The sequence below is a fragment of the Centropristis striata genome, chromosome 20, assembly GCF_030273125.1.
Source record: "Centropristis striata isolate RG_2023a ecotype Rhode Island chromosome 20, C.striata_1.0, whole genome shotgun sequence".
NCBI lineage: Eukaryota > Metazoa > Chordata > Actinopteri > Perciformes > Serranidae > Centropristis > Centropristis striata.
In genome coordinates this window covers 31,713,691-31,740,691 of record NC_081536.1, presented here as the reverse complement: position 1 = coordinate 31,740,691, position 27,001 = coordinate 31,713,691, and the positions used below count along the sequence as shown (strand labels likewise).

Sequence of the window (27,001 nt, the reverse complement as noted above, 5' to 3'; positions counted from 1 at the left end):
TCGTGCTCTCCTTCTTTTCTTTTTGTCTCTTTACCGATTCTCCCTCTCTTCTCTCCTCTCCTCTCCTGATCCTCTCTTTTTTCATGGGCGAATCATTGAGAGACAGTGAAAGAGATGAAGACAGGGAAAAAGGTGGAATGTGGAAAAGAAAAAGAGGGATTTAGGAATAGAGAGAGGAAAAAGGGAGAGATGAGAGAGAGAGAGAGAAAGAGACAGAAAAGAGAGAGAGAGAGACAGAAAGAGACAGAACGAGAGAAAGAAAGAAGGAGAGAAAGAGACAGAAAGAGAGAGAGACAACCCTAACCCTAACCGAACGAGAGAAAGAAAGAGACAGAGAGAGAGAGAGAGAGAGAGAGAGAGAGAGAGAGAGAGAGAGAGAGAGAGAGAGAGAGAGAGAGAGACAGCCACCTGTATGCAATGTTGATGGACAGATGGAAGGATGAAACCAACTGGGCGGAGGAGGGATTAGATGAAGAGAGGAAGCAAAGAGCTGGGTGTGTGTTTGCATGTGTGTGTGTGTGTGTATGTGTGTGTGTGTGTGTGTGTGTGTGTGTGTGTGTGGGCCTCCGGCCAGCTGAGGTGTTTGCTCGGCTCGGAGTGATCTCCCACTGTGGTCACTGCAAGACTCACACACACACACACACACACACACTGATGACTGAATTGTCCTGCTTGGCAGCTGTTGCAGGTCCCTACAGATCACTCAATACCAGACTGGCTTTGTGTATAAATGTGTGTGTGTGTGTGTGTGTGTGTGTGTGTGTGTGTGTGTGTGTGTGTGTGTGTGTGTGTGTCCTCAGTGACCACCAACCTCTTGCTTGTGGCACTAAAGAAAATCTGCTTCCTCTCAGCGTGTGCTCTTGTTTCATCAGGGATTTAAGACTCGAGTGTGTGCGTGTGTGTGCTTTCAGGAGACATAAAGTAAGTATTGTTAGGAATTAAGAAAACAGAAAAAATATATATATATATGGTGAAATGACCTGCTTTAATTTATCACACTCAAGACTCATATCATTCTTTCTGAGGCTGCCAAGCTGAAAAAATGTCATAGTTTTATGAATTAATTATTGTTATGCTGAATCTTCTGCATAATTTTATTTGGTTCTAACATTTTGAGCAGCACTTAGAGCATGGGACTTAAACTCGCGGCCTGCGGGCCAATTGTGGCCCTCGTGATGATATTTTGTGGCCCCCACCTTGATATGAAAGTTTAATGTGAGTTTTATATGAATGGCACTTTACTGTGTTGTGTGGAAGGTCCCTTTAATTACTTTTTTTGGTAATTTTGTGTCTTTTTTGGTAATTCTGTTTCTTTTTTGGCAATTTTGTGTCTTTTTTAAAGTAATTTTGTGTTTTTTTCAGTCATTTTGTGTCTTTTTTGTAATTCTGTTTTCTTTTTTTGGTAATTTTGTTTCTTTTTTTGGTCATTTTTTGTCTTTTTTGGAAATTTTGTGTCTTTTTTAAAGTAATTTTGTGTCTTTTTTGGTAATTCTGTGTATTTTTTTGTCATTTTGTGTCTTTTTTTAAAGTAATTTAGTTTTTTTCTGTCATTTTGTGTCTTTTTTAAGTAATTTAGGTTTTTTTCTGTCATTTTGTGTCATTTTGATAGTTCTAATATCAACTTATTACTCAAACTATCTAATTGAAATCATTCATTCTTTTAACACTCGATCGAACATTACCACACTACTGAATGGTGTCTACGGGCTAGTAGGGGCCTCCTCCATCTATTGGGTCCTAACCCGATCGACTGATTTTCAGCAAGGTGTAAAATACTGCGTATCACGGTTAATCTGACAATGACACTTTCTGTGTTACCCTGCTAAAAGCGACTCATTTGACCAGTGATAGTGATGATTTGGCACACTCAGTTCTGCTCGAGGGCACGATGTTAATGTGTTTGTTCACACACTGGATAGCTCCAATGCTAACTGGACCACATCCTAAAATAATTGGGTGTTCAGACTGAAAACAACACTGCATTAGTGGATGTGTTTCGCTTCAACTGCTGACATCAGGAAGGTCAGTTTGAGTGATAGATACAAGAGTTTAAAGTCGGGAAAAAACAAAGCTTTCATGTTACACAGAATGTGTGCTTGCATTGGTTTGATTGGCTGTGCATTACCACATGATGTCACCTGGACTTTGCAGAAAAAGTGGATCCAAGACTTACTTTTTGCCAGACAATATTGTGTTTTTTTTTGTCAGAGACATGATGCATCAATACAGTGGCCTCATTGAAATGAATGAGGAGGTAACGTCTTTGTTCAGGGTTGGTACACTTTAGCAGTGGTCAAATTCAAGCATTTTTCAGGGACTTTCAAGGTCCATTTACAAGCTTTTCCAGTATCTTCCACCTGTTGTAAATTGCATTTTTTAGATGAGTTCTTACATACTAAAAGAGGGAGATTTCACTGAACCATACATTTTTCTTCATTTCAGATAGGCTACTCATTATTTTATACATTGAACATGTGATTATCTATAGTCTATAGATGGATACAGTCAGATTACAAGAGAAATACAGTAAACATTTCAAGCATTTACAAGCACTTTATCCAAAATCCAAGCACTTTTTAAACCTTGAAAATACAACATTTAAAATGTAAGCATTTTCAACTCAACTCAACTCAACTTTATTTCTAAAGCACTTCAAAACAACCACAGCCGCAAGTAAATTTTCAAGGATTTCAAGCACCCTGTTTGTTACACAGAGTCTCTCTCAACCACAGACTACACAGTATATACAGATAAATGGCCTGACAGCTCCCCAAAGTTAAAACATGATCTCTCCCCTGGTTGCTGGCTTTAATATAGGTCATATGTTTAAGTATTCATTTTTCTAATATGTTTGGCTTTAATTAGATGCTTTATGCTATAAAATGGGGATGCAACGTCATGATTGACTTGCATCTTTTTTTTTTTTTTTATAATTTTGTGTCTTTTTTTGGTAATTCTACGTCTTTTTTTTTGGTCATTTAGTGTTTTTTTTTGGTCATTTTGTGTCTTTTTTAATAATGTTGTATCTTTTTCGGTCATTTTGTTTCTTTTTTAAAGTAATTTAGTGTTTTTTCATTCCTTTTGTGTCTTTTTTGGTCATTTTGTGTCTTTTTTTGGTCATTTTGATACTGCCTCCAGCGGCCCCCACATAACTTGACTTTGAGACCCCTGGTCTACAGTCTGATCATATAATTTTGCAAATCTACTAACTTTCCTCTGTCTGTAATCAATGAAATGGCTGCATGACAGTGACAGCAACATCAAAACCAACCTGAAGGTTGGACCACATGAAATCTCGTTCAGGGTCACCAAATCTGCAACAGATTAGAAGTTAAAAGACAGTTTCTGCATTCTGGGTTTCAAGTAGAAGTCCACAAGCTGAGTCAGTCAGGATTGTGTGTATGTGTGTGTGTGTGTGTGTGTGTGACCAAGTTTCCTCTTTCAAACCCCATTCTCTCTTTCTGTGTCCGTCCCTCTCTTTCTCTCTCTCTGCTTGCCTAAGTGTTGTAATTTGGATGCTCTGTAATTTCACCATGGCGGTTTAGGGTTAAGTGGAGGCTGTTCCTGCCATCATGAGTACCGGTCGTCCAAATGGACACACACACACACACACACACACACACTCTCGCTCGTAGACGCATGCACACACACTGGATCATTGCTACACTACGCTTGGATGCTTTTACAAAGGCCGGTCCATTTAATTACATTTATAAACACAGTTTAAGGGCCCTGGCTGTGTCATTAGAACAGACTTTACGAGATACATTACTATGTGTGTGTGTGTGTGTGTGTGAGTGTGTGTGACACAGAGAAAGAAAAGGAAACTTTGTCACATGGCAGCTATAATGGGTGGTTGGATGGACACACACACACACACACACTCATACACACACACACAAGTAGATTACTGGTGAGAGAGTTGCAGATAGCACAGTCTGTAGCCCAGCAGGGGTTCCAAACACAGAGACAGAAGGTATTGATATATCCCCCCGACACACACACACACACACACACACACAGGGACAGACGGTATTGATATTTTTGCTCGTCGGCCCAGAGTGGCTGTTCAGGAGGACCACACAGATACACACATTCTCGTGCACAATCCATGCACACACAGCATGTAATCAGACAGGCTCAATAATCCATTGTTGTTTTTGGTAATTCAAATGCGTTCATAGTTCTTCCTTCCATAAAAAAAATACCAGATCATTATTGTCTGGCCTGGAGGCTTCTTTTTTTTTTTTTTTTTGTTGCAAAAGTTGTTTGGAGCTATTTTAAGTTACCAGTGACAGTATTTCTGCTTTCCACCTTGATTGTCGATATCTATCAATCAGACAACTTTAAAGTGGATTAAACTGCTTTCTTTCAAAGATGAAAAGGTTTTTTTTTTTTCTTCCAAGTTTCAATTTTGACTGTGTGGAACTTTTTTTTGTTGTTGCAACAATTCCCTTACATATTGAGCATAGCAAGGCGTTCTCAAATGCACAAAGGTCTTGTGGTTTCCAATCAGCCCTTTAACTGTTTAATTATCTGCATTGAGGTTAATACTGTTAGCTCAAATATGGTCATAATATTCTAGTGTTTGTTTTTTGCTTGCTGACTCTTTCCTCCTCTTTCAATTAGCAGCTAAGTTAGCTGTGAAGTTAGCGGTTCTCTCCTAATTACTTGATTGGCCAACAGACACTGAAAGCAGCTTACTAGCTAGCTAACCAACTAGCATGTTTGCTAGCATAACTCGTGTCCGGTACATCGTGCTATGAAAGAACGAAGCAAGCTAATGTCGCCAGCTAGCTTAATGAATCAAACTTTTACGCTAAGATACTAAAAGCAGTGCCATGACTTTTCTTACTCCACAGTCCCAGGTGGCATTTTATCAAGTAATTATATTAAGTTACAACACACAACAGCATAAGAATACGATTTGGTTATTGAAAAATGTGATTGCAAATGGCTTGTAATATATGCTGTAAATCTTTGGAGCACGTTTGACTTTGAGAGAGAGAGAGAGTATTGCAATTAGTATGTCTACATGCATGCTAATATCCTGGTTATTATCAAGATTTTTGCAGCTTTGCTTGGTTGTAGTAACCTCGATGAATTAAATATTTGATGATAATAAGGCATGTAATTATATTCCACAAGGTAAAGTCAAGGTGTACATTATTTTTTTCCCCAGGCTAACATTATTGCAACTTAGCAGCATATATTGGCAATAAAAGCAACAATTTAGTGGACATTTCCAGCACAACTACAAACACAGATGTAATAAGGCTTTAAGAATTCTTCCTGACCACCAGAGACGGTATGGAACGAACTCTGGCGATCAAGAGGAATGAAATAGTACAAGAAGTATGGATGGAACTATGGTTTTTATCAATTCTAGATGAATGAAGAAGAAGATTGGGCTTTGAGATTAGTGGAATTTCGCTGGTATTGGTATTGACTACTACATTCCTGGTATGGTGACATCCTTACTTTGTATTCTTGTAGCAAGCACTGTCTTTGAAAGCATTCTTGTCCACAGAAAAAGTGATGGAAGTGTAAAGAATGATGGCTTGAAAGAGAAGTCCAGTCCTGCCTACTGTCACATCTTTGTAAATCTAGCCACTGCAGAAAATGCTTGTTGGATTGCATGCCTTAGAAAGCTACAAACTAATGTTAAGAGCAACTCCAATGACTGGAAGTGACTCCAATGCAGCTGTAAAACTGGTTCCAGAAGTTAGTAGACACGCACTTTGTTTGGAGCATACTGAGGCATTGAAGCCTAAACACTGTTCTCCAATCTAGTAACATCACCAAGAAAGGTTTCTTTAGGACAGGGGTCTCAAACTCAAATTACCTGGGGGCCGCTGGAGGCAGTATCAAAATGACCAAAAAAGACACAAAATTACTAAAAAATGATACAAAATTATTTTAAAAAAGACACAAAATGACTTTAAAAAGACACAGAATTATTAAAAAAGACACAAAATTATTTAAAAAAGACACAAAATTACCCAAAAAAGACACAAATTAACAAAAAATTACACAAAATTACAAAAAAAGACGCAAAATTACAAAAGAAGGCACAAAATTATCTAAAAAAGACACAAAATTACTTTAAAAAAGACAATTATTTTTAAAAAGTGATAAAATGATATGATCAGACTGTAGACCAGGGGTCTCAAACTCAAATTACCAGGGGGCCGCTGGAGGCAGTATCAAAATGACCAAAAAAAGACACAAAATTACTTAAAAAAGAAACAAAATTACTTAAAAAAAGACACAAAATTACCAAAAAAAGTAGTTAAAGGGACCTTCCACACACAACACGGTAAAGTGCCATTCATATAAAACTCGCATTAAACTTTCATATCAAGGTGGGGGCCACAAAATATCATCACGAGGGCCACAATTGGCCCGTGGGCCGCGAGTTTGAGACCCCTGCTTTAGGACCTATAAGAGGTCAAAGGCCTTCCCGACCTGCAGAAACGAATCATTTGACAAAGAGAGTTCAGAATGCAGAGTCGCTACTAGACAAGGAACACTGATTTTGCAGGTTCACCATCTCCTTTTTATGATTACAGCTGTTCTTTCTTTGCATCTATTGGCATATTCTTCCTATATCTGCAGTATTTGAGGAAGTTGCTTTGATCTCGGCTGCAGACTCGTATCCAGTAATAGATGCTGATTCCTCCCAAGCAGAGTCCCGCCTTTTTGAGCAATTGCAGTCATGTTGTTATGCGACTGCAGCGCTCCCTTCAGCGAGCGGACAGGACACCAGCTGCCACTGTTTGCATTCCAATTGTTCGCTGTCCAGTTAGCAGGAAAGCTTGAGCATAGAGGGGAAAATAATTGGGGGAGAGGAGGAGAGTGCAGATCCCTTCTCTCCGGACTGCACTGACTGGGGGTTGGCTTAGGATTTCTCCCAGTACATCGGTATGACAGTTTGGGATGCCAAAATACCAATTACAGGAATTTTGTGACAATTTAATAGGCTGCCACTCCAGTATGCAACTTATTTTTTTTTGTTGGAACCACGGATTTCGTAACAGCTTTGTTTTTTTTTAATCCTTAGAAGTCTAAGCATTCACATTACTTAAGATACATAATATCTACTCAATAAAATTAAGGCAACAGATTGCACACAATATTATTAATTAAATCTAATTACGTTACAAGTTGAGTTAATTAACAGGAAGTGCCTATCAATTAAAAACAGGCTTATTCTATTGTGTTGGATTCATTCAGAATTGTCTTGATTTAGAATTACATACATATAAAGATTATATTTAATGTGGTTTAAATAAGTAGATTCTATCGCAAACTTTTTCATATTAAAGTTACTTAAACAACTGCCTCAAAATCAAGGACGCATTTATATTTAATATATTTTATCAAATATATTAAGTAAAATGAAATGACTACAGAATAATTTATTACAGTGTTTGGAGTTTGGGGCTATTTTGTCGGTTTTTGACTCCTTTTCATTGTTTCTGTATAAACCCCTTAAAATCTTTACCATGACGTCATTGTTTTCAGGACAACCTCACCTAGTATATGACCTGGTTATTATTTTCATTTTTAATTACTGGATCAACATTTTGAACACAAAAAAAAAACACACAAAAACACAAAAAAATGACAAAAAACACACAAAAAACATGAAAAACAAATCAAAAACACAAAGAAGTTACAAAAAACACAGGTAAAAACACAAAGAAATAAAATAAAAAATAAAAAAGTAAACACAAAAGATTGCATTACAAATGCTAAATGCACAAAGCTAAATTAGAAAAATCTCTGCAAAAAAAGGAAAGGGTCGAGGTGTTTTTTTTATATCTTTGCTAAAAATGGGTTGATGCATTAAATTGGACATGGAAACTTCTGGAAAAGCCAAAACTTTAGAGTTCAGCTGACAGCAGGGCTCCATGCTGCTTCGTTTTTACGTCGTGACATTATGAAGAAGTCGTGCTCCGGCACCATCATGGACTCCAGACGGTTAACTTGACCACCGTGCGTTTTTGAGTTTAACCAAAAGGGTTTTGAAATGGTTTCGTTTGTTCCCAAGGGTCGTTGAATTTCCCCGGCTCAAACGAAGAGCATGCAGCTCTGAAATTAAAACATGAAAAGAGCCATAATTAGGGCAACAAGATTTTCACATGACAACAATGGTATGGTAAAGTGCTTTTGGGCAGTAAAACTGACTGTTGGGATTGAAGCAGAAAGCCACAACTGTTGCACTTTAGTGGGTGATGATGGAGGGAGGAAGGCTGGGTTATGACAATGGAGTCGATAATGTCAATGTTCTGCAGAAAAACCATTTGGAAATCCTTTTCACTGGAATGAGAGTCATAATGAAAGAGGTTCAGTGAATCAGTTACAGTACATATGTATTGTGGGAGTCATATGAGACATATGAGTATGAGTGATGATCACCAAGCACTAAATATGTGTCGCTGTAAATATGGATTATAATGGAAGAGAGAGGGAAGGTGAGGGTGAACATTATTACACAGTGATTATAATCATATGATTTCACACATTTTCCCATTATAGTTATTGTCAGGTGTAATCGTGAGATAAACACTTATCACATTCTGTTAATTTGCCTTATTTTAAAGGGATTCATTCGGTCTGTGACCAGGCATTTAAGATAAAAACATTGCCTTTTAACTGTTTAGTCATCTGCAGCAAAGTTAATACTGTTAGCTCAAATATGGTCATAATATTATAGTGTTTGTTTTTTGCTTGCTGACTCTTTCCTCCTCTTTCAATTAGCAGCTAAGTTAGCTGTGAAGTTAGCCAACAGACACTGAAAGTAGCTAACCAACTAGCATGTTTGCTAGCATTACTTGTGTCCGGTACATCATGCTATGAAAGAACGGAGCAAGCTAACGCCAGCTAGCTTAATGAATCATACTTTTACGCTAAGATACTAAAAGCAGTGCCATGTCTTTTTTTAGTCCACAGTCCCAGGTGGCATTGTATTTTATTATATTAAGTTTCATAATATTGTAGTCTTAGTATTTCAGGAGTCACTTTGTGACTTGCTGTCTCTGCCTGCCGTCACCTCCTCTTTCCATTAGCAGCTAAGTTAGCTGTGAAGTTATTTTTAGTTAAGTCCTAATAATTGGATTGGCCAACAGACACTTAAAGTAGCTAACTAGCTAGCTAGCAACTAGCCTGTTTGCTACAGCATAACTTGTTACCAGTAGCCTACATCATGCTATGAATAAACGAAGCAAGCTAACGCCAGCTAGCTTAATGAATACGTTACGATGCTAATGGTATTAGCAATGCCATGACTCTTCTTACTCCACAGTCCCAGGTGGCATTTTATCAAGTAATTATATTAAGTTACAACACACTACAGCATAAAAATATGATTTGGTTATTGAAAAATGTGATTGCAAATTGCTCGTAATATATGGTATAGGTTTTTCGACAATGTTTGACCTTATAGATTAAACTGTGCTCAATTTTAAGTTTTGTGAGTGTTTTTCTACGTGTCGACTAGTCTAAATTTAAGTTAGGAATGAAGAAATTAGGAATGTTTAAATATTATTTATTTATTGTGGCTTCTGTCATGCATAAGCCTGTGTAAACATGAACAATGCATAGGTATTAAATATTAATGATAGGCTAAAATTGAGCGCTACAAATTTGAATATACATTGAATATATAAAATAGTAAGGAATTCAATTCTAATAGGAGTATATGGGAAGATTACCAGCATTGCAGCCCATATATCTTGTGAAGTCTATTCCGTAGTCTTATTTTAAAGCAACAATAAAATAATTTCCCCTGGAATTTCATTCAGTTTTTGACCAAACATGTTGGTGGAAAAGACTTTAAATGGTTTATAATTTCTCTACTGCAGCTAACTTTTTTTTTTAAATGTTGGAAATTCTTCTTTTTCTTTCCTTCTCTGCTGTGAGGTCAGAGGTCAGGTGACTGCACACAAAAAGTTGCACCAAAAAGATTAATTTTTTCTTCTTCTTTTGCTTAAGCAAATGCCTTCAAACATTAAGACATGTGTGCACTTTAATAGAAAGCTGAAATTATAGTAAAAACATCCAGGTAGCCCTTTAAGATAAAGCTTTGGGGTGATCAGGGGTGAGCTGCGGTGCCCAGATGTAAATACAAGCAGCAGATCCTGAAAGCCTGAGGCTCAGACAGAAATCCCAAATTGTATTAAGGGACATTGTCCCTCACTCCCAGTATGCGTACCTAATCCTGTTTCAGCGATGTTCCATTACCTCAATTACTATCATCTCACCCAGAGGTGGACCCAGCCAAGGACACAAACGGAGAGCCACCGATGGGTGGAGAGAGAGGGGGGGAGGTGGGGAGGAGGGCTCCTGTTACAAAGAAAGTAAGGGAGAGGAAATATCAAAATCACATTTTATGTTGGACTAAAGGACTAAAAAAAGACACAAGATGACCAAAAGAAGACACAAAAGGACTAAAAAAGACACAAAATGACTAAAGAAGACACAAAAGGACTAAAAAAAGACTCAAAAAGACCCAAAATTACCAAAAAAGACACAAAATGACTAAAAAAGGGTAGCTGGTATCACCAAAATGTATTTTATTAAAATATACACATATTTTGATTCAAACAATTCTATCATTACTTTAACATTTAACCATTTTTTCTCATAAATTTTCACTCAGATTTTGTTCTTTAACCATTATGTTTGATTATATTCTGTTAAATTATACATTTTTAAACACATGTATGTAATGTATACAAATGTATATATTTTTATAAAGTTTATTAAATATTTATTGTATATAAGTGTGGGGGAAACCATGACATTTTTATCTGGACACATTACGGTAATGAATTTGTTAAATAAGAAATATGTTCAAAAATATAGAAAATATTATTTTAGCACAAAACAATGAATTGTGCCTCATTATGGCTATATTGTTCATTCATATAAAAGTGAAATGTATTTAGTGTTATAAAGTATGTCCTTATAATCTTCACAGACGTGATAGGACAGGAAGTGATAGAAAGAGAGATAAATTAGCACAAGGGCAATAAATGGAGAGATGGATAAAAGCGTCTAAGGCCAGTAGGATAGTTGCTGGTCTGTCCGAGCTGGTTAGCCAAGCCCTGGCATCCATTTTTCTTTCCCAGCTGGTCGGAGAGGAATGCAATGGTGGCCATCCAGCTAATTTACAGAACAGCATGACTGGCTGCAGAACAGTTCTGCAGGCTGACGTTATGAGGACGATGTCTTTCATGTAAATGTGTTGCTGGCCTTGCAGTATGTGCTGCTGTTTGAATGTACACTCTTAGTGTTCCATAAAGTAGCATGAACATGCCAAAACAGGCGAGGACAGAGGATCACACACAGTCCTGCATGAAACACTCTGCCGTTTCTAGACGTGGTCCAAACATACACACTTGAAAACTAATTGGCAACCTTTTGATTTTTTTTTTTTTGAGCATGTGCAGCCTACACAGACAAAATGACAGAAAAGATTACTAAATTACTTAAAAAAGACACAAAATGACCAAAAAAGGCACAAAATGACAGAAAAAAGACACAGAATTACAAAAAAGACACAAAGTCACAGAAAAAACTAAATCATTTAAAAAAGACACAAAATGACCAAAAAAAGACACAAAATTACTAATAAAAGACACAGTTATTTAAAAAGACACAAAATGACCAAAGAAGACACAAAATTACTAAAAAAAAGACACAAAATTACAGAAAAAAAAATTAAATTACATAAAAAGACACAAAATGACCAAAAAATACACAAAATTACAAAAAAAGATACAAAATGACAAAAAAAGACACAAAATGACCAAAAAAGACACAAAATTATTTTAAAAAAGGCACAAAATTATTTTAAAAAAGAAACAAAATGACCAAAAAATACACAAAATTACTAAAAAGACTCAAAATTATTTAAAAAAAGACACAAAATTACCAAAAAAAGACACAAAATTACCCAAAAAGTAATTAAAGGGACCTTCCACCACAACATGGTAAAGTGCCATTCATATAAAACTCACATTAAACTTTCATATCAAGGTGGGGGCCACAAAATATCATCACAAGGACCGCAATTGGCCCCGCGGGCCGCAAGTTTGAGCCCCTACTGTAGAAACCAGCCATGCATTTGGCCCCTGACTGCGTTTTAAACTGTGTTCTACGCGTCTCGGCCCGAGCGGACCCTCTTTCCTGGATGTGTCTTGTCAGTTTGCTCTGGCTTTATTTCAGCTCCTTTGACAGCCATTGGATCAGAGCACTACACTTCCTTTAGAGAGGCCAGGGGAAGCTGCTGCACACACACACACACACACACACACACACACACACAGAGAAAGGTGTCGTGAAACATGAGCCAAGCTGCCTTACTGCCTCTCTCCCATCTTGCACCACATAAGTGTCCAGGCAATGCCCTTGGCTTAATAGGGCTTAATGCCTGTGCTTGTCACTGTAGCATGGCTGCTATTGAGTGCTAGGACATTTCTGGAACTGTGCGTGTGTGTGTGTGTGTGTTCTCTGGAGTCTCACTATAGTGGCTGTATGGCTTTGACATTTACCCCAGGTAAAGCACCGGATGCTATTATTTACCCCCCGCCCCCCTCCCTCTTCCCCCTCTTAACATTCCTGCTGTATCCCGACTCAAAGTTGCAGCAGGTATTTGTCACCTCCATCTAAAAATTTAACTCTGTGAAGTCTTTTTGGGCTATTTAGTCCATTTTTTAATCCTTTTCATCCTGCCTGTATACACCACTTAAAAAATGTTTAAATGGTAAATGTTGGTATATTTTTTCCAGCGATATGACCTGATAATAATTGTTTTTTTATTCTGACTTACTGGATCAACATTTTGAACCAAAAAGAAACAAAGAAGAACGGACATAAATGTGATCATTTTGTGTCTTTTATAGTAATTTTGTGGGTTTTTTTGTAATTTTGTGCCTTTTTTTGGTCATTTTGTGTCTTTTTTTAGTCATTTTGTGTTTTCTGTGGGGGGTTTTTGGGTCATTTTGTGTCTTTTTTCTGGAATTTTTTTTGTCATTTTGTGTCTTCTGTGGGGGGTGTTTTGGGTCATTTTGTGTCTTTTTTTGGTCATTTTGTGCCTTTTATTGGTAATTTTGTGTCTTTTTTGGGTAATTTTGTGTCTTTTTTGGTCATTTTGTGTCTTCTGTGGGGTTTTTTGGGTCATTTTGTGTCTCTTTTGGTCATTTTGTGTTTTTTTGGTTATTTTGTGTCTTATCTGGTCATTTTGTGTCTTTTTTAGTCCTTTAGTCCAACATAAAATGTGATTGTGATGCTTTGGTGCTTTTGGTGACTCCAGAGTTTTAAAGCAGAGGGATCACTGCTCCTATCTCATCTCTTTCTCTGACTCTATCTGTCTTCATCTAGCGTTCTCCATCCCGTTTTCTCACTTCATTTTTCTACCTCCCAGTGGTGGAGAGTTTGCCTAATGAAGTGGCTGATGGGAGTATATTACAGAGAGACAGAGTGGAGTGGTCGCCTACTCTAAAATCCATTAACCTTACAGTTTCAATCAGTGTGCAGACAAGTCTGAGCTACGAGTCAAAAAGGAGCGTATTAGCTCAAGAGTTACACTATTGTGCCTCGCTCTTGTTTTTCTCCATATTTTGCCCACATCTTCCTATGTAAACAGACTTTCTTTTGTGCTGTCAACATGTTACGGTGCTACACAAGCATTATTTTCACAAATTTATGAGATTTTCTTGAGTGAAGCTGAATCAGAAACCTGCACACATGCAGCTTCTTTACCCTCACAATACATCCATTTTCATTTATGCAATTTTAAGATTAGATTTCCAGGAAGATTTCTTGAAGTCAGCTATCAAAATAAGCACAATTACACACAAAATAACCTGTTTTTTTTTTACTTTTTACTCCTGTAATTAAATGCACCAGTCCAACCAAAGAGTTGACCTGCTGGGTGTCTTCTCAGATGAGGATCGGCTCTATTATGAGACTGGTCTCCCCTCAAAAACGTCAATATAATTGCTATAATCGTTTGTGCATGTGGCAACATTTTGGCTGTTTTAGACTGTCCTCCAACAATATCTTGCTGACGTAGCAGTAATGATTGATGGTGATGTGGAGTTTAAATGGATGATTGGATGAAGAACATTGGATGCGTTGAACAAACGGCATATTTTCACCCCAGAGGACGTGGTTTGGGTCCTGTGTGGAAATAAAAATTAATTACTTTTTACGTAACTTGCGCTTTTTTTAAAAACGAAACTTACATATTTTACGTTACGTACTCACATCACCCTTGTAACTACTTCACTTCCGGCATTTACAAACATTTTTTTACAGTTTAAACTGTATTTTATATCAATATCCTTTATTTAAACAGGTAAAAAAAATTTTTAGATTAAAAAAACCTCTTTTCCAAGTGTGACCTGGCTAAGACAGAAGCACAAAAGTAAAATGGTTACACTAAAACACACAAGACACAAATAAAATACAGTCACACGCTACAAGAAAAACAAGAGCTGGATTTACATGATTACACAGTATAATCACAAGATACAATTGAGCTTATTTCTCTTTTATTTCTCCGTTTCTCTGTTATAACACCTTACCAGGAAGTGTTTTTGTCCTGAACCTTGGTCTGTGGTTTTGTAGCCTAAATTCACAGAAACTGCAGCTTCGTTATATATTCTGGTTGTATTATCTGAGACATCACCGCAAAGCATTTAATTTTGACGGAGTGTTTTAACATTTACAGCACCAAGTGCATGAATCATCTTACATCACTCTATTCAGCCAATCAAATTAGGATTCCAGTAAGTGAGACTGATACACATGGGAGAGAGAGAGAGAAATAAGGTCTTTATTGAAAATAAATATTGTTATTTTTGATTTGACAGTCAGATTTGTGACACAAATTAGACCTTAGGATGATCTGGACCTTTGATTTTTTATTAAATATGACCTGCAGCACTGATGAAAACTCTTGTAAATACAGTAAAAAAAAGCTAAAACATGCAATTATATACAATAAAACTATGTTTTTTTTCTCCCTCAGGGAAATGATGTTGAGATATTAAGCACCTTGTCACCCAACAAATGTAGTTTGTGCAGAAATCAGACCTTAGTAGAGACATTTTTCATGTTCAAATCCACTGTCTGGAAACGCTGTTGCTCCATTTAAAGCAACTGGCACTTCATATCTAGTCAATAAAGTAAAAAAGTGGCTGCCCACATGCTGCAGAAATGATGATCCTATATGAAATGTAATGTGAAGTGAAAGGATAACTCGTCTCCTGTTTCAGCCAAAGTGGAAAAAGTGCAGCGTTTCTGTCAATACTGTCAGGATTAGAGTGGTTTAACCCTCCGGAGTCACCAATCATGGCAACATTATCAAATCATATGACTTATAATAATATAGTATAGTATAATATATAATATAGAACTAGATGTTATCCTCATTTTACGTCTTATATGCAACTTGTGTCCACTTTTGCAACATTTTGTTGTGTTTCTTTGGGTTCAAAGTGTCGATACAGTAAGTCAAAGTGAAAAAATAATGATCAGGTCATAAAGGTGAGGTTGTGCTGATGAAAAAAAGATACTTACGTGATGTGGTAAACATTGTTTTAGGTCTTATATACAGGCAGAATGAAAAGGATTCAGAAACGGCCAAAATAGCCCCAGACTCCAGAGGGTTAACCAGAAGAGGGGGGAAAGAAAAAAAGATGAATAAATAAATAAATGAAGCCTCGTTGGTCCTGATAATGCAAATGATATTCACAGGTTAGATCCAATGCAGGTGGCCACAATTAGTGGTAATTTGTGCCGATTGTAATGATCCATAATTTAGCTGCCTTTCCAAACTGTTGGTCATGTGGGAGAAGTGTGTGTGTGAATGGAGGAGATGGTCAGAAAGAAAAATCTTGACACAATCACAAAAAACATCTCACTTTATTATAATCTATGTCAGGGATGGGCAACTTAAATGCTGCAGGGGCCACAGTTTTTCATGTTCACTACCACAGGGCCACATATAGGAGCGTGCACTTAACCAGATATGATGAAACTGCAATTTTTATTAACAGTGCAGTAACTTAACATATTTCATGCTCAAATACATGTATAACAGTATAAATAGGAATACAAAAGGTTATTTTGTGTCTTTTTTTGTTCATTTTGTGTCTTTTTTTGTTCAATTTGTGTCTTTTTTGGGTCATTTTGTGTCTTTTTTGTTCATTTTGTGTCTTTTTTTGGGTCATTTTGTGTCTTTTTTGTTCATTTTGTGTCTTTTTTGGGTCAATTTGTGTCTTTTTTGTTCATTTTGTGTCTATTTTGTTCATTTTGTGTCTTTTTTTGTTCATTTTGTTTCTTTTTTTGGTCATTTTGTGTCTTTTTTGTTCATTTTGTGTCTATTTTGGTCATTTTGTCTTCTTTTTTGTTCATTTTGTGTTTGTTTTTTTTTGTTTATTTTGAGTCTATTTGTTTATTTTGTGTTTATTTGTTTACAGTGCAGTTACTTAACATATTTCATGCTCAAATGCATGTATAACAGTATAAATAGGAATACAAAAGGTTTGCAGCAAAAAATTTTGTGCATTTTTACACTGTACTTTTAACATTTCATGCTCAAATGCATGTAGTTGTACTGAGGGCCACTTCAAGTGAGGGTGAAATAAATAAAAAAAGTCCCATATTGTGAGGGAAATAACACACACACACACTCACAAGCACATGCACAAATGTTCCCTTTGCAGATATTATGTGTTGAATCCGTTTTTTCCCCAACAACCTCTTTGACTCTCTCTTTCTGGCTATTAGAGGTAAATTGCAGCGTGCAGATGTATAAAAGCTTCCATGTAAACCATGACATCCTTTTAGTATCACTGCTAATTTGTCGTGTTGGTTCTGCCGGTAATTAGCAAGTGATTTGTCCCATTTCGTGTGTATTTTTTACAACCCACCTTACCTGTTTACATATTAATATTAATGGGATGCATTGTTCGTGACACGTTGCAGCTAAAATGGCTTTTTACCAAAAAATCATCGGAGATAATTAGCATCGATATTACGACCCCCAGAGTGACTCCTGTTTATTTATTCCGCTTTTGCAATAATATTACAGCATGTTTCAATTTATTATGTATTGCAACTTTTGACACTGTTGGATGTTGATATAATTGTTGGGGTGGTTGTTTTCCACATAAATACACACAGTATTTCCACCCACACCGGACACGGAACATTTTCACATATCGGCTTTAAACACAATTTAAAGTATGAAAATGTAAAATATTTGGATTTTTTATTCAGATATATAGTCATTAATGTAGTAAGTAATCAATGTATCTCCTGATATACCTGCTATGCAATTATTAATGCAATTATTTGCAAGTCCTTTTCAACCTACATTCAATTAAATACAATACAAAGAAAATATATAGAGATAAATGGTGGAATGTAACTAAGTACATCTACTCAAGTACTGTACTTAATTACATTTTTAGGGTACTTATACTTTACTTCAGTATTTCCATTTTATGTAACTTTATACTTCTACTCCACTACATTTATCTGACCGCTTTAGTCACTTTTCAGGTCAAATTGAACTTAAAAACGTCCATCCATCCATCCATTTTCCTCCGCTTGTCCGGGGCCGGGTCGCGGGGGCAGCAAGTATATTGAATAGTGAAACCAGCAATGCTACTAAATAATATACAAATTTTGCTTATATAAAACATCAATAATAATATTATTATGTTTAGAATATATGAAACAATCTGAGTGGGTTCATTCTGCATAACAAGTACTTTTACTTTTGATAGTTTAAGTACATTTTGATGCTGATACTTTTGTACTTTTACTTCAGTGAGATTTGAATGCAGGACTTTTACTTGTACCACTTCGACCACTGATAGAGATAGATATAATGCTCAAACTGGCAAACTTTTGTTTTTGTAAATATATACACTTTTATGTATATTTTACACAGTGTCCCAACTTTTTTGGAATCAGGCTTGTGTGTGAGTCTGTCCTTGTATGTTGTAATTTTCCCACTATGATCCATGTCAATAAAAGTAAAAAATACCCCAAAAATAATCTAAAAACAAAGAAACAACTGAACAACAAAGTGTATATTCAAATTCCAGAGTGGCCTTCAAAGCAGCGTTTTTCTCTTAAATACATTTTCTTTCAACTCTTACTTCAGTTCTTCCTGTAGTTCTTTGACCATATATGGTCGCAAGAATGTTGTCAGGCCTTAAAGTTTAACTTGACAGAATTTAGACATCTAAACCTTTTTTTATACTCAGTGTTTGTTTCCATTTGTGTCTTCATGTAAAAAAACCCTGATGCCAAAGAAGTTGGGACATAAATAAAACACAATGCAGACATTAGTGACATAAAATCAATTTTAAGAAGTAGGCTGTATTGGACATATGTAATCGTTAATGACCCGCCCCGCCAATAAAGTGAACATTTCTTGATCCGACCCGCGGGTTACGGGTTTAAAAAACGATAATTAACTGAAACTGTATTGTGTGGTTACAAAACTAACTAAAACAAACTAAAATTAAAGTGAAAATGTCCTTCGTTTTAGTCTTTGTCAACTTTTTTCATACATAATCCAGTGTTTCTATTTCTCCGCCGCTGAGTGTGTCTATTTCTTAGATTTATTATATTTTAACAGCCCAAGATTTCAGAGGGTTAAACAGTTTTTTTTTTGTAAATATAGACTTTTTATTCACGGCGTCCCAACGTTTTTGGAGGTTTGTGTGAATGTGTGCACTGTGCCTACAGTGTGAGGGTCTGAATGGAGGCGACTGGGTTTTTTTTGTCTGTCATCTAATCTTGTAAATGATCTGATGGCCGTCCGTTCGGTTTCCCTAATGAGATTACACATGCACCGCGGGTCCCACCGCGGGTCACCATCACCGAGGCCATTCAAAGGCAATTATTGTTTTAAATGTTCCTCTCAAAGTGACTCTGCATGCTTCAGTGAGGGGAAGAAGCTTTGAGGGGTTATTTCTCCTCTCCGGTTGGAGCCAAAATGTTTTTACACTCCTACTGTTTTACTTTCCTCCGGCGGCTGCAGGGTGTTCTGCTCTGTGTGTGTGTGTGTGTGTGTGTGTGTCTGTGTTGGTTGGAGTCTAAACACTGACTAAGAGAATACAGAGGACATGAATAAACTTGCATGATTTTTTTTTTACTGTTTTGTTGCCAAATTATGAACTCAGTATTTACTGATACCTTAAATCAGGGGTCTCAAACTCGCGGCCCGCGGGCCAATTGTGGCCCTCGTGACGATATTTTGTGGCCCCCAACTTGATATGAAAGTTTAATGTTCAGTTTTATATGAATGGCACTTTACCGTGTTGTGTGTGGAAGGTCCCTTTAATTACTTGTTTTGGAAAATTTGTGTCTTTTTTGGGGGTAATTTTGTGTCTTTTTAAAATAATCTTGTCTTTTTGGGTCATTTTGTTTCTTTTTAAAAAAAATAATTTTGTGTCTTTTTTTGGTAATTTTGTGTCTTTTTTTAAATTTTATTTTTTGTGCTAATTTAGTGTCTTTTTTTTAAGTAATTTTGTGTATTTTTTGGGTCATTTTGTGTCTTTTTTTAAAGTAATTTGTGTCTTTTTTGTAATTCTGTGTCTTTTTTAAGTAATTTTGTGTCTTTTTTGGTCATTTTGTGTCTTTTTTTGGTCATTTTGTCTTTTTTTTAGAAAGTTTGTGTCTTTTTTTGCTCATTTTGTATCTTTTTAAAGTAATTTAGTTTTTTCTGTCATTTTGATTCTTTTTTTTGTAATTTTGTCTCTTTTTTTGCTAATTTTGACACTGCCTCCAGCGGCCCCCAGGTAATTTGGGACCCCTGCCTTAAATAAATGCATAATCTATCTCAGCTTTCATCAGCTATATAAAGGAAAAACTATTTATCCGATATAATTTGTGGTTGATACAGACAGGAAGCAGTCATTCAAAGGTCTAAAGGATTCTTCTGTGTTGCCTCTCCTGCGTCTGAGTCTATGTGTTTGTCAGCGGGCCTCTGTTTTGGTAGATCAGTGGGAAGTGGTAGTCCGCCGGGATAGCCCTGCTTCTTTGTTCTCCTGCTGACAATGGAGGACTCACAGTCAGTCTAAAGGGAGAAATTATGTCCCAGAGCAGTCTGGGAGAAGAACAAATGCACACACACACACACACACACACACACACTACTTCTCACATGCTACTCATGTGGGGCATGACCTCAATAACAGCTACTGTTGTATTTGGAAAGCCCTCAACACCATGTGCCGACCATTTTTAAAAGCTGTAACAGTTAGGCCTAAGGTTCAAATAAAAAAATTGTTTCAGCCAAGTTGAAAAGAGTTATCCTTCACGGATTTCACAGGACTGTTTATTTACAACTGTTGGAATGTGTACAGCGTTTGAAAATCCTTGATTTTTTTTTTTTTTTTCGACAAAAAGTGATTCAGACTTACAGACTTTTATTGGCTGATTCGTACAGTAAATCAAAACGTTTGAGGTTTTTTAAACCTCTGAAGTCCAGGAGATTTTGGTTCAAATTTGTCAACTTCCTCTGCATTAATTTATGTCTCTGTTTAGTATCTTTCAGTCTGTCCTTACATCACATGCATGGCTCCTTTTTCTCCACACAAACTTGGCTATCAGTCAGATTTTTCTTCTTCTTTCTTTAATTCAAAGTATAAAGCTTTCAGGAACCCAAAATACAAAGAAAAGACACAGGTTTCTATGGAAGTGTACCAATTTGGGGCTCTAAAAGTATTTGAATAGCATTGTTTATTCAAGAAAGTTGATTTGTTACAGTAAAATAAGTAACAACAATTAGTTTTGCTTTGCAAAATTAAGATTACTTTTAAAATTGAGATTCATTTTAAAACCCACTTTTGTTTACTGGTTTTTACCCAGCATGAGACTCGCTTTGTTTTAGTTGTTTTCGATTGTTCTCTGTTTTTATTGTTGGTCTGTCCTGCCATGTAGAGCACTTTGTATCCGCTAACGCTGTCTTAAAGGGCTCTATAAATAAAGTTGATTTGAAGTTGATTTATTACTTTATTCTGCATCAAAGGGTTGAAGTAATACATGCATTTAGGCAGAAATAAATAGGAAAAATTGGCTTAGACTCCCTTGGGTTAAACCTGCTAACATGCTTCTTTCTCCTCTGTCTCCTCAGGTAAGGAGGAGCCCACCACCTACACCTGCACTACCTGTAAGCAGTCGTACGGCAGCGCCTGGTTTCTGCTGCAGCACGCTCAGAACACCCACGGCTTCCGTATCTACCTGGAGAGTGACCACGGCAGCCCTCTCACCCCGCGCATGGGTGGGCCGTCGTCCCTGGGCGGGGGCGCCGACTGCCCCTCCCAGCCTCCCCTCCACGGCCTCCACCTGCCTCCCGACGCCAGCCCCTTCAACCTCCTGCGCATCCCCGGCTCGGGCTCAGGTGGACGGGACAGCGTTGGGATCGGGGGCGGAGTCGGTGCCATGGGCACCGCCGGCGGGGGCCACCATCAACGCTTCCCTCCCACGCCGCCCCTCTTCAGCCCCCCTCCGAGGAACCACCTGGACCCCCACCACCTGAGCCCAGAGGAGATGGCGCTGGCAGCCCACCACCCGAGTGCCTTCGACAGGGTGCTGCGCCTCAATCCCCCTCTGCCCCTTGACCCCCCTCCGACAATGGACTTCTCGCGGCGGCTACGGGAGCTGGCGGGCAACACTTCAGGTTCCACTCCCCCGCTCTCCCCCAGCCGGCCCAGCCCCATGCAGCGCCTGCTCCAGCCATTCCAGACGGGAGGAGGAAGCGGGAGTGGAGGAGGCGCAGGGGGGAGCAAACCTCCATATCTCGCCACGCCACCCCCTCTTCCAGGCTCCATGCAGTCGCCCGTGGGCTCTCAGACCACTCCCACGACCCCGCTACCCTCCGCAGGGGCCACGCCCTCCTCCACCACCCCCTTGAAATCAAAGTGTTGTGAGTTTTGCGGCAAGGCCTTCAAGTTCCAGAGTAATCTAATAGTGCACCGGCGCAGCCACACGGGAGAGAAACCCTACAAATGTCACCTGTGCGATCACGCCTGCACGCAGGCGAGCAAACTGAAACGCCACATGAAGACACATATGCACAAATCCTCCTCGCCGAACACGGGCAAATCAGAAGACGGCCTCTCAACGGCGTCCTCCCCGGAGCCCGGCACCAGCGAGCACTTGGGCAGCGCCAGCAACGCCCTGAAGTCCGTCGTGGCCAAGCTGAACAGCGAGAATAACCGCATGCTGCGTGAGAACGGGGAGGAGGAGGAGGAGGAAGAGGAGGAGGAAGAAGAGGAGGAAGAGGAGGAAGAAGAGGAGGAGGAGGAGGAAGAGGAGGGTGAAGAAGAAGAGGAGCAGAATGGAGATCGGGCAGCCAGAAGAACCAACAACACCAACAGCTACCACTTCGGGTTGAACCTCGAAGCGGCGCGTCAGCATGAAAACAACGGCGGTATCGGAAGCCGGCTGGGAGGAGTCGCCGACGAAGGGCCCATCCCCCGCTCGCTGCCCGAGGTGATGCAGGGGATGGGGCTCGCCGCCAGCATGCACCACTTCAGCGAAGCCCTCAGCGCGCACAAACGAAACGCCATGGCCAAGGAGAACCACCTGCACCATCACCTCAACCAAGACCACCACCACAACCGCGAGATGTGCGACGGGGACTCGGTGTTGGAAACAGATCGCGGGCAGGAAGGCTCCGTGTCGACGGTCAACGGGCGGGGCGCGTCCCCCAACGAATCCGCCTCTGTCGGCCTCTCAAAAAAACTTCTTCTGGGTAGCCCCAGTCCGCTCAGCCCGTTCACCAAACGCATCAAGCTGGAGAAGGAATTCGACCTGCCCACTCCCACGATCCCCAACACGGAGAACGTCTACTCCCAGTGGCTGGCCGGCTACGCCGCCTCCCGACAACTCAAGGACCCTTTTCTGAACTTTGGGGATTCCAGACAATCGCCCTTCGCCTCTTCGTCCGAGCATTCGTCCGAGAATGGCAGCCTCCGCTTCTCGACCCCGCCGGGGGAGCTGGACGGCGGGATGTCGGGCCGCAGCGGGACGGGCAGCGGGGGCAGCACGCCACACCTCGGCGGCCGGCCCAACTCCAAGGACGGCCGCAGGAGCGACACTTGCGAGTTTTGTGGCAAGGTGTTCAAGAACTGCAGTAACCTGACAGTGCACCGGCGCAGCCACACGGGGGAGAGACCGTACAAGTGTGAGCTGTGCAATTATGCTTGTGCCCAGAGCTCCAAACTTACTCGCCACATGAAGACCCATGGTCAGGTGGGCAAAGACGTGTACAAGTGTGAAATTTGTAAGATGCCCTTCAGTGTCTACAGCACCTTGGAGAAACACATGAAAAAATGGCACAGTGACCGTTCTTTGAGTACCGAAATAAAGTCAGAGTAGAAGGCCGAACTATGGGACCTTTCCCCCCGCAACTATGTCCGCCATCAGTCCCCTGTTTATTCCCGGCCCCTTGTAGATTTGCCCCAACCCTAACACTCCACTTTCGCCAGTCTGGTGGAAGCTTAAGACCATGTGCTCTGCACCAGCACACCCCGTTTCCATTACCCATTGAATGCATGATCTGTATCGGGGCAATACTCTGCATTGACGCAAAACTTCGAGCCTTTCTCTTGTGCAATAATTTACATGTTGTGTACTATTTTTCTTTTTTGAGTTTTCCTTTTCCATTTTTAAGAATTAGTCAGCATGCATAGTATGTTTTTGCTAATCAAAAAAAAAAAAGAAAAGAACTTGTCCCTGGTTGGTTAGTTGTTGAGTAAATGTGTTGCTGTTTTTCTCTTGTTCTGTTTTTTCTTTTTATTCTTCAAAAAGAGAAAAGACAAGAAAGATTACATTCATGCTGCATACATTCTGTAACACATATCATGTACAGTTTTGTTTTGTAACATGGAAAAGTGAACAGTCTATGACTTGACCCGACTCTTATATATATATATACAACCCTGGAAATGCACTCATCCTGATCTTTCTAAAAGACGGCATGTTCACGCAGGGTTAAAAAATAAAATGCATTGGCTTCATGGCTGAACTTAAAGTGACGACAGCCTTCAAAATTTCTTTCAAAAAGACATGGGTGTGCTACGAATTCAATCTGTACTATCATTTGGAAGAATAAGAAAGAGTGCCTTTGATATCTCAAGACTGCATCGGCCATAATCTTATCTGGTATAAGTTTGGGGTCACATTTGACAAAGCTAAAAAGGTTCAAGCCACCCAGGAAAGGTCCTTGCATCAAGCACCTGACTGCTCAAAACGGACTGTGACAACTCATGATGAAAGATCAGAGAGTTCTCGTTAATCATCACTTAGCTACCTATTACATGTTCAATAGGCTATCTTTAATATGTGGATTTCATGGCAAGCATGGTACAAGCAGTATTGTGTATATCTGAATTATTTGTAGTTTTGTTTCTGGTAAGGAGGTACTTTTGAGATAAAGGTAATCTGTAATGTACAATCCTGAACTCGAGGGATACAGCGCATGGCTGAGAAGCGTCGTGTATCTAGCGTTAGCACAAAAAACCTATACGACGCCGCGTCGATATGTCAGTGTGTGGAACAATGCATAAAAGTAATATATGAGCTCCGACTTTATTTGAGAGCATTGAAATAACTACAAGCTAGACAGACAGAAAGCTACACAGAACTGGAAGCTACGGTTTACGGGGACGGGAGCCAATCTCTTTCACTTTACATTATCAAAAACAGGGTCATTAGCTATGAATTGCAGAAAAAAGAAGTGCAAAAAATATCCGTACTCCAGGGCTCTTTAGAAGAGTGAATGCGATAATTTTAATCAGTATGCATAGGCTAATGCAGGGCACATTTTTTTTATTTTTGTTTGCTGTTGCTTTTCAACCCAAATGGATTTTTTTTTCCTTGTTGAGTTTCATTCTAGCTGTTCGTAGTATAAAGCACTCTGCCTGAGAGTAACATCTCTCTTGCATTTTCCCACACTGATGCAATGTTGGATTGAAAAAAAAAGCTAGATTGTCATTTATAGGACATGAAGTGCACTGTTTCGATTTTTCCCAGTTTACAAGTTTACGCTGTAGGGAAAAAAAAAACCTTGTTGAAATGCTGTTTGATGATGAGGGTCCCATTTGTTAAAAAGCAGTTAAAAAAATGAGACACATAATCTGTCGCCAGCAACTCCACCCTCATGAACCTTGACCTTTGTACCCTTGCCGTTTCACTTTTGACCATTTGTCAGTTTGTTACCCCTTAAAAAAACCCCAGTGCTTACAGCCTGGGCTGAAAATTCACTCTGTCTGCAAGGTGTGTAGATTAAAAGGTTTTGATAGCAGCTGCAGAAGCAACACTGCAAAAAAAGAAAACTTGGGTGAACTCAAAATTTCAAGGCAAGAAACTTTGATAAAATTTTAAGTTGGACAATTAAAGTAAATATTTTAAGTTTTGTTTTTGAGTTTGCTCAACTCTGTATTTTTGAATTTATAATTTTACATTGTAGTAACTTTTAATCCTTACTTCTGCTAACTTCTGCAATGTGCTGAATTGGCACAATTGTAACGCCGCTATGAAATGTCAGCTAATGTTGCGACCACAATTTTGAGTTAGCATTTATATGCTAATGGCTACTCCTGTAGCTGTAACAAGCAGTGCTGCTAGCATCAGTTAGCCGCTAGCATCAGTTAGCCGCTAGCATCAGTTAGCCACTAGCATCAGTTAGCCGCTAGCATCAGTTAGCCGCTAGCATCAGTTAGCCGCTAGCTTTCGCTAATGACAGAATTTCACCCGCATTTCACAACAAAGAAATAAGAGTTAGCAGAACTATTGTCCCTTGTTGTGAATCCCAACTTAAAGATATAAGTAACAACAACTCACCAACTTGTTTTTGAGCAGACAACTGGCTTCCTTTGTTGTGCTAACTTATATTATTGCCCTAAATGTCAATAATTTATATTTCCAAGTTTTACCAACTTGTTTTAGGCAAAAGATACAAGTTGGCTTTTTTTGCAGTGAACCAACGCATTTAAAAGTGGTCTTGGAATGGACGCAGCTCTCATTGGCTGCAGAAACATCCACATTTAAAAAAAAAAAAGCTGCACTGTAACTTTAATGCATCTACCTGGATAATCTGCAGACCTTGCCGACTGGACAACAGACACTCAAAATCTTGTTGCGCAACACTGCGAGAATCTGTTTTTGTATAAAAATCTTCCTTTAATTATAGATATGAAAATAAACGTTTTTTGCAAATAACACTTCACTATCTTTTAGGGGGAAACTGTATTTAAGTTTTGTTGTCGTTTCTCTTTTTCCTCAGCGTCTTGGTGGTGTTCAAGACTCCGATCACAGTATATACGAAATGATAAAAGAAAAAAAAGACGAAAAAACAAACAAAAAAAAAATCCTGTGATGGTTTTTTGTATTTTATTTTGCCTTGGCTCTTCACAGCTCTTCAGGTTGAAATACAATTTGCATTGGGGAAAGGATTAAGATTATATATGAATATATAATAAAGAACTTAAAAATATAGGAAAATGCACACTCATGTCGATTCCTATGCTTAAACACATTTATGGTCTACTTTTTCTGTATTTCTAGAATTGTATTTGAATTCAATGTTCACTTAGAGTAGGCACTATAGTATTTATATTGAGGCTCGTATTTTTAACTGTTGCTTGTTCTCTCTAAAGGTATTTACCATACCTTTTTTTGGTAGTGGAAAAAAAATCCCAAGCTGCCACGGTATATTTTTTTAATTTGGCAGGATAATATAGTGCGAATTATTTGTATGTTTAAAGAAATAAAAGGAAAAACCCCATAAAAAAGCAGCTAAAGTATGTGGCATTGGGAGGCATCACGGGCCATCAGATGGCCGCCGCTCTGTTTCCTGTCCACAGAGGTGGTTGTACATATCTTCTTTGGTTTTTTTGGTTCGGACCTCCCCCCCCTCCCCCCCCCGCTGCCATTCTTGTATGCAGTAATG

General features: G+C 38.8%; 1 protein-coding gene across 2 annotated transcripts in view; it reads left to right on the top strand.

Moving 5' to 3' along the window:
* The window catches only part of LOC131993850 (B-cell lymphoma/leukemia 11A-like), a 73,683-nt gene extending 48,618 nt beyond the window's left edge, over positions 1-25,065 (top strand). For both annotated transcript variants that reach the window (XM_059359908.1, XM_059359907.1), the window contains exon 3: positions 21,179-25,065. In XM_059359908.1, coding sequence (XP_059215891.1) covers positions 21,179-23,427 — 2,249 coding nt within the window. In that variant the 3' untranslated portion in view covers positions 23,428-25,065. The remainder of the gene's footprint in view (positions 1-21,178) is intronic.
* The last annotated feature ends 1,936 nt before the right edge of the window (positions 25,066-27,001 follow it).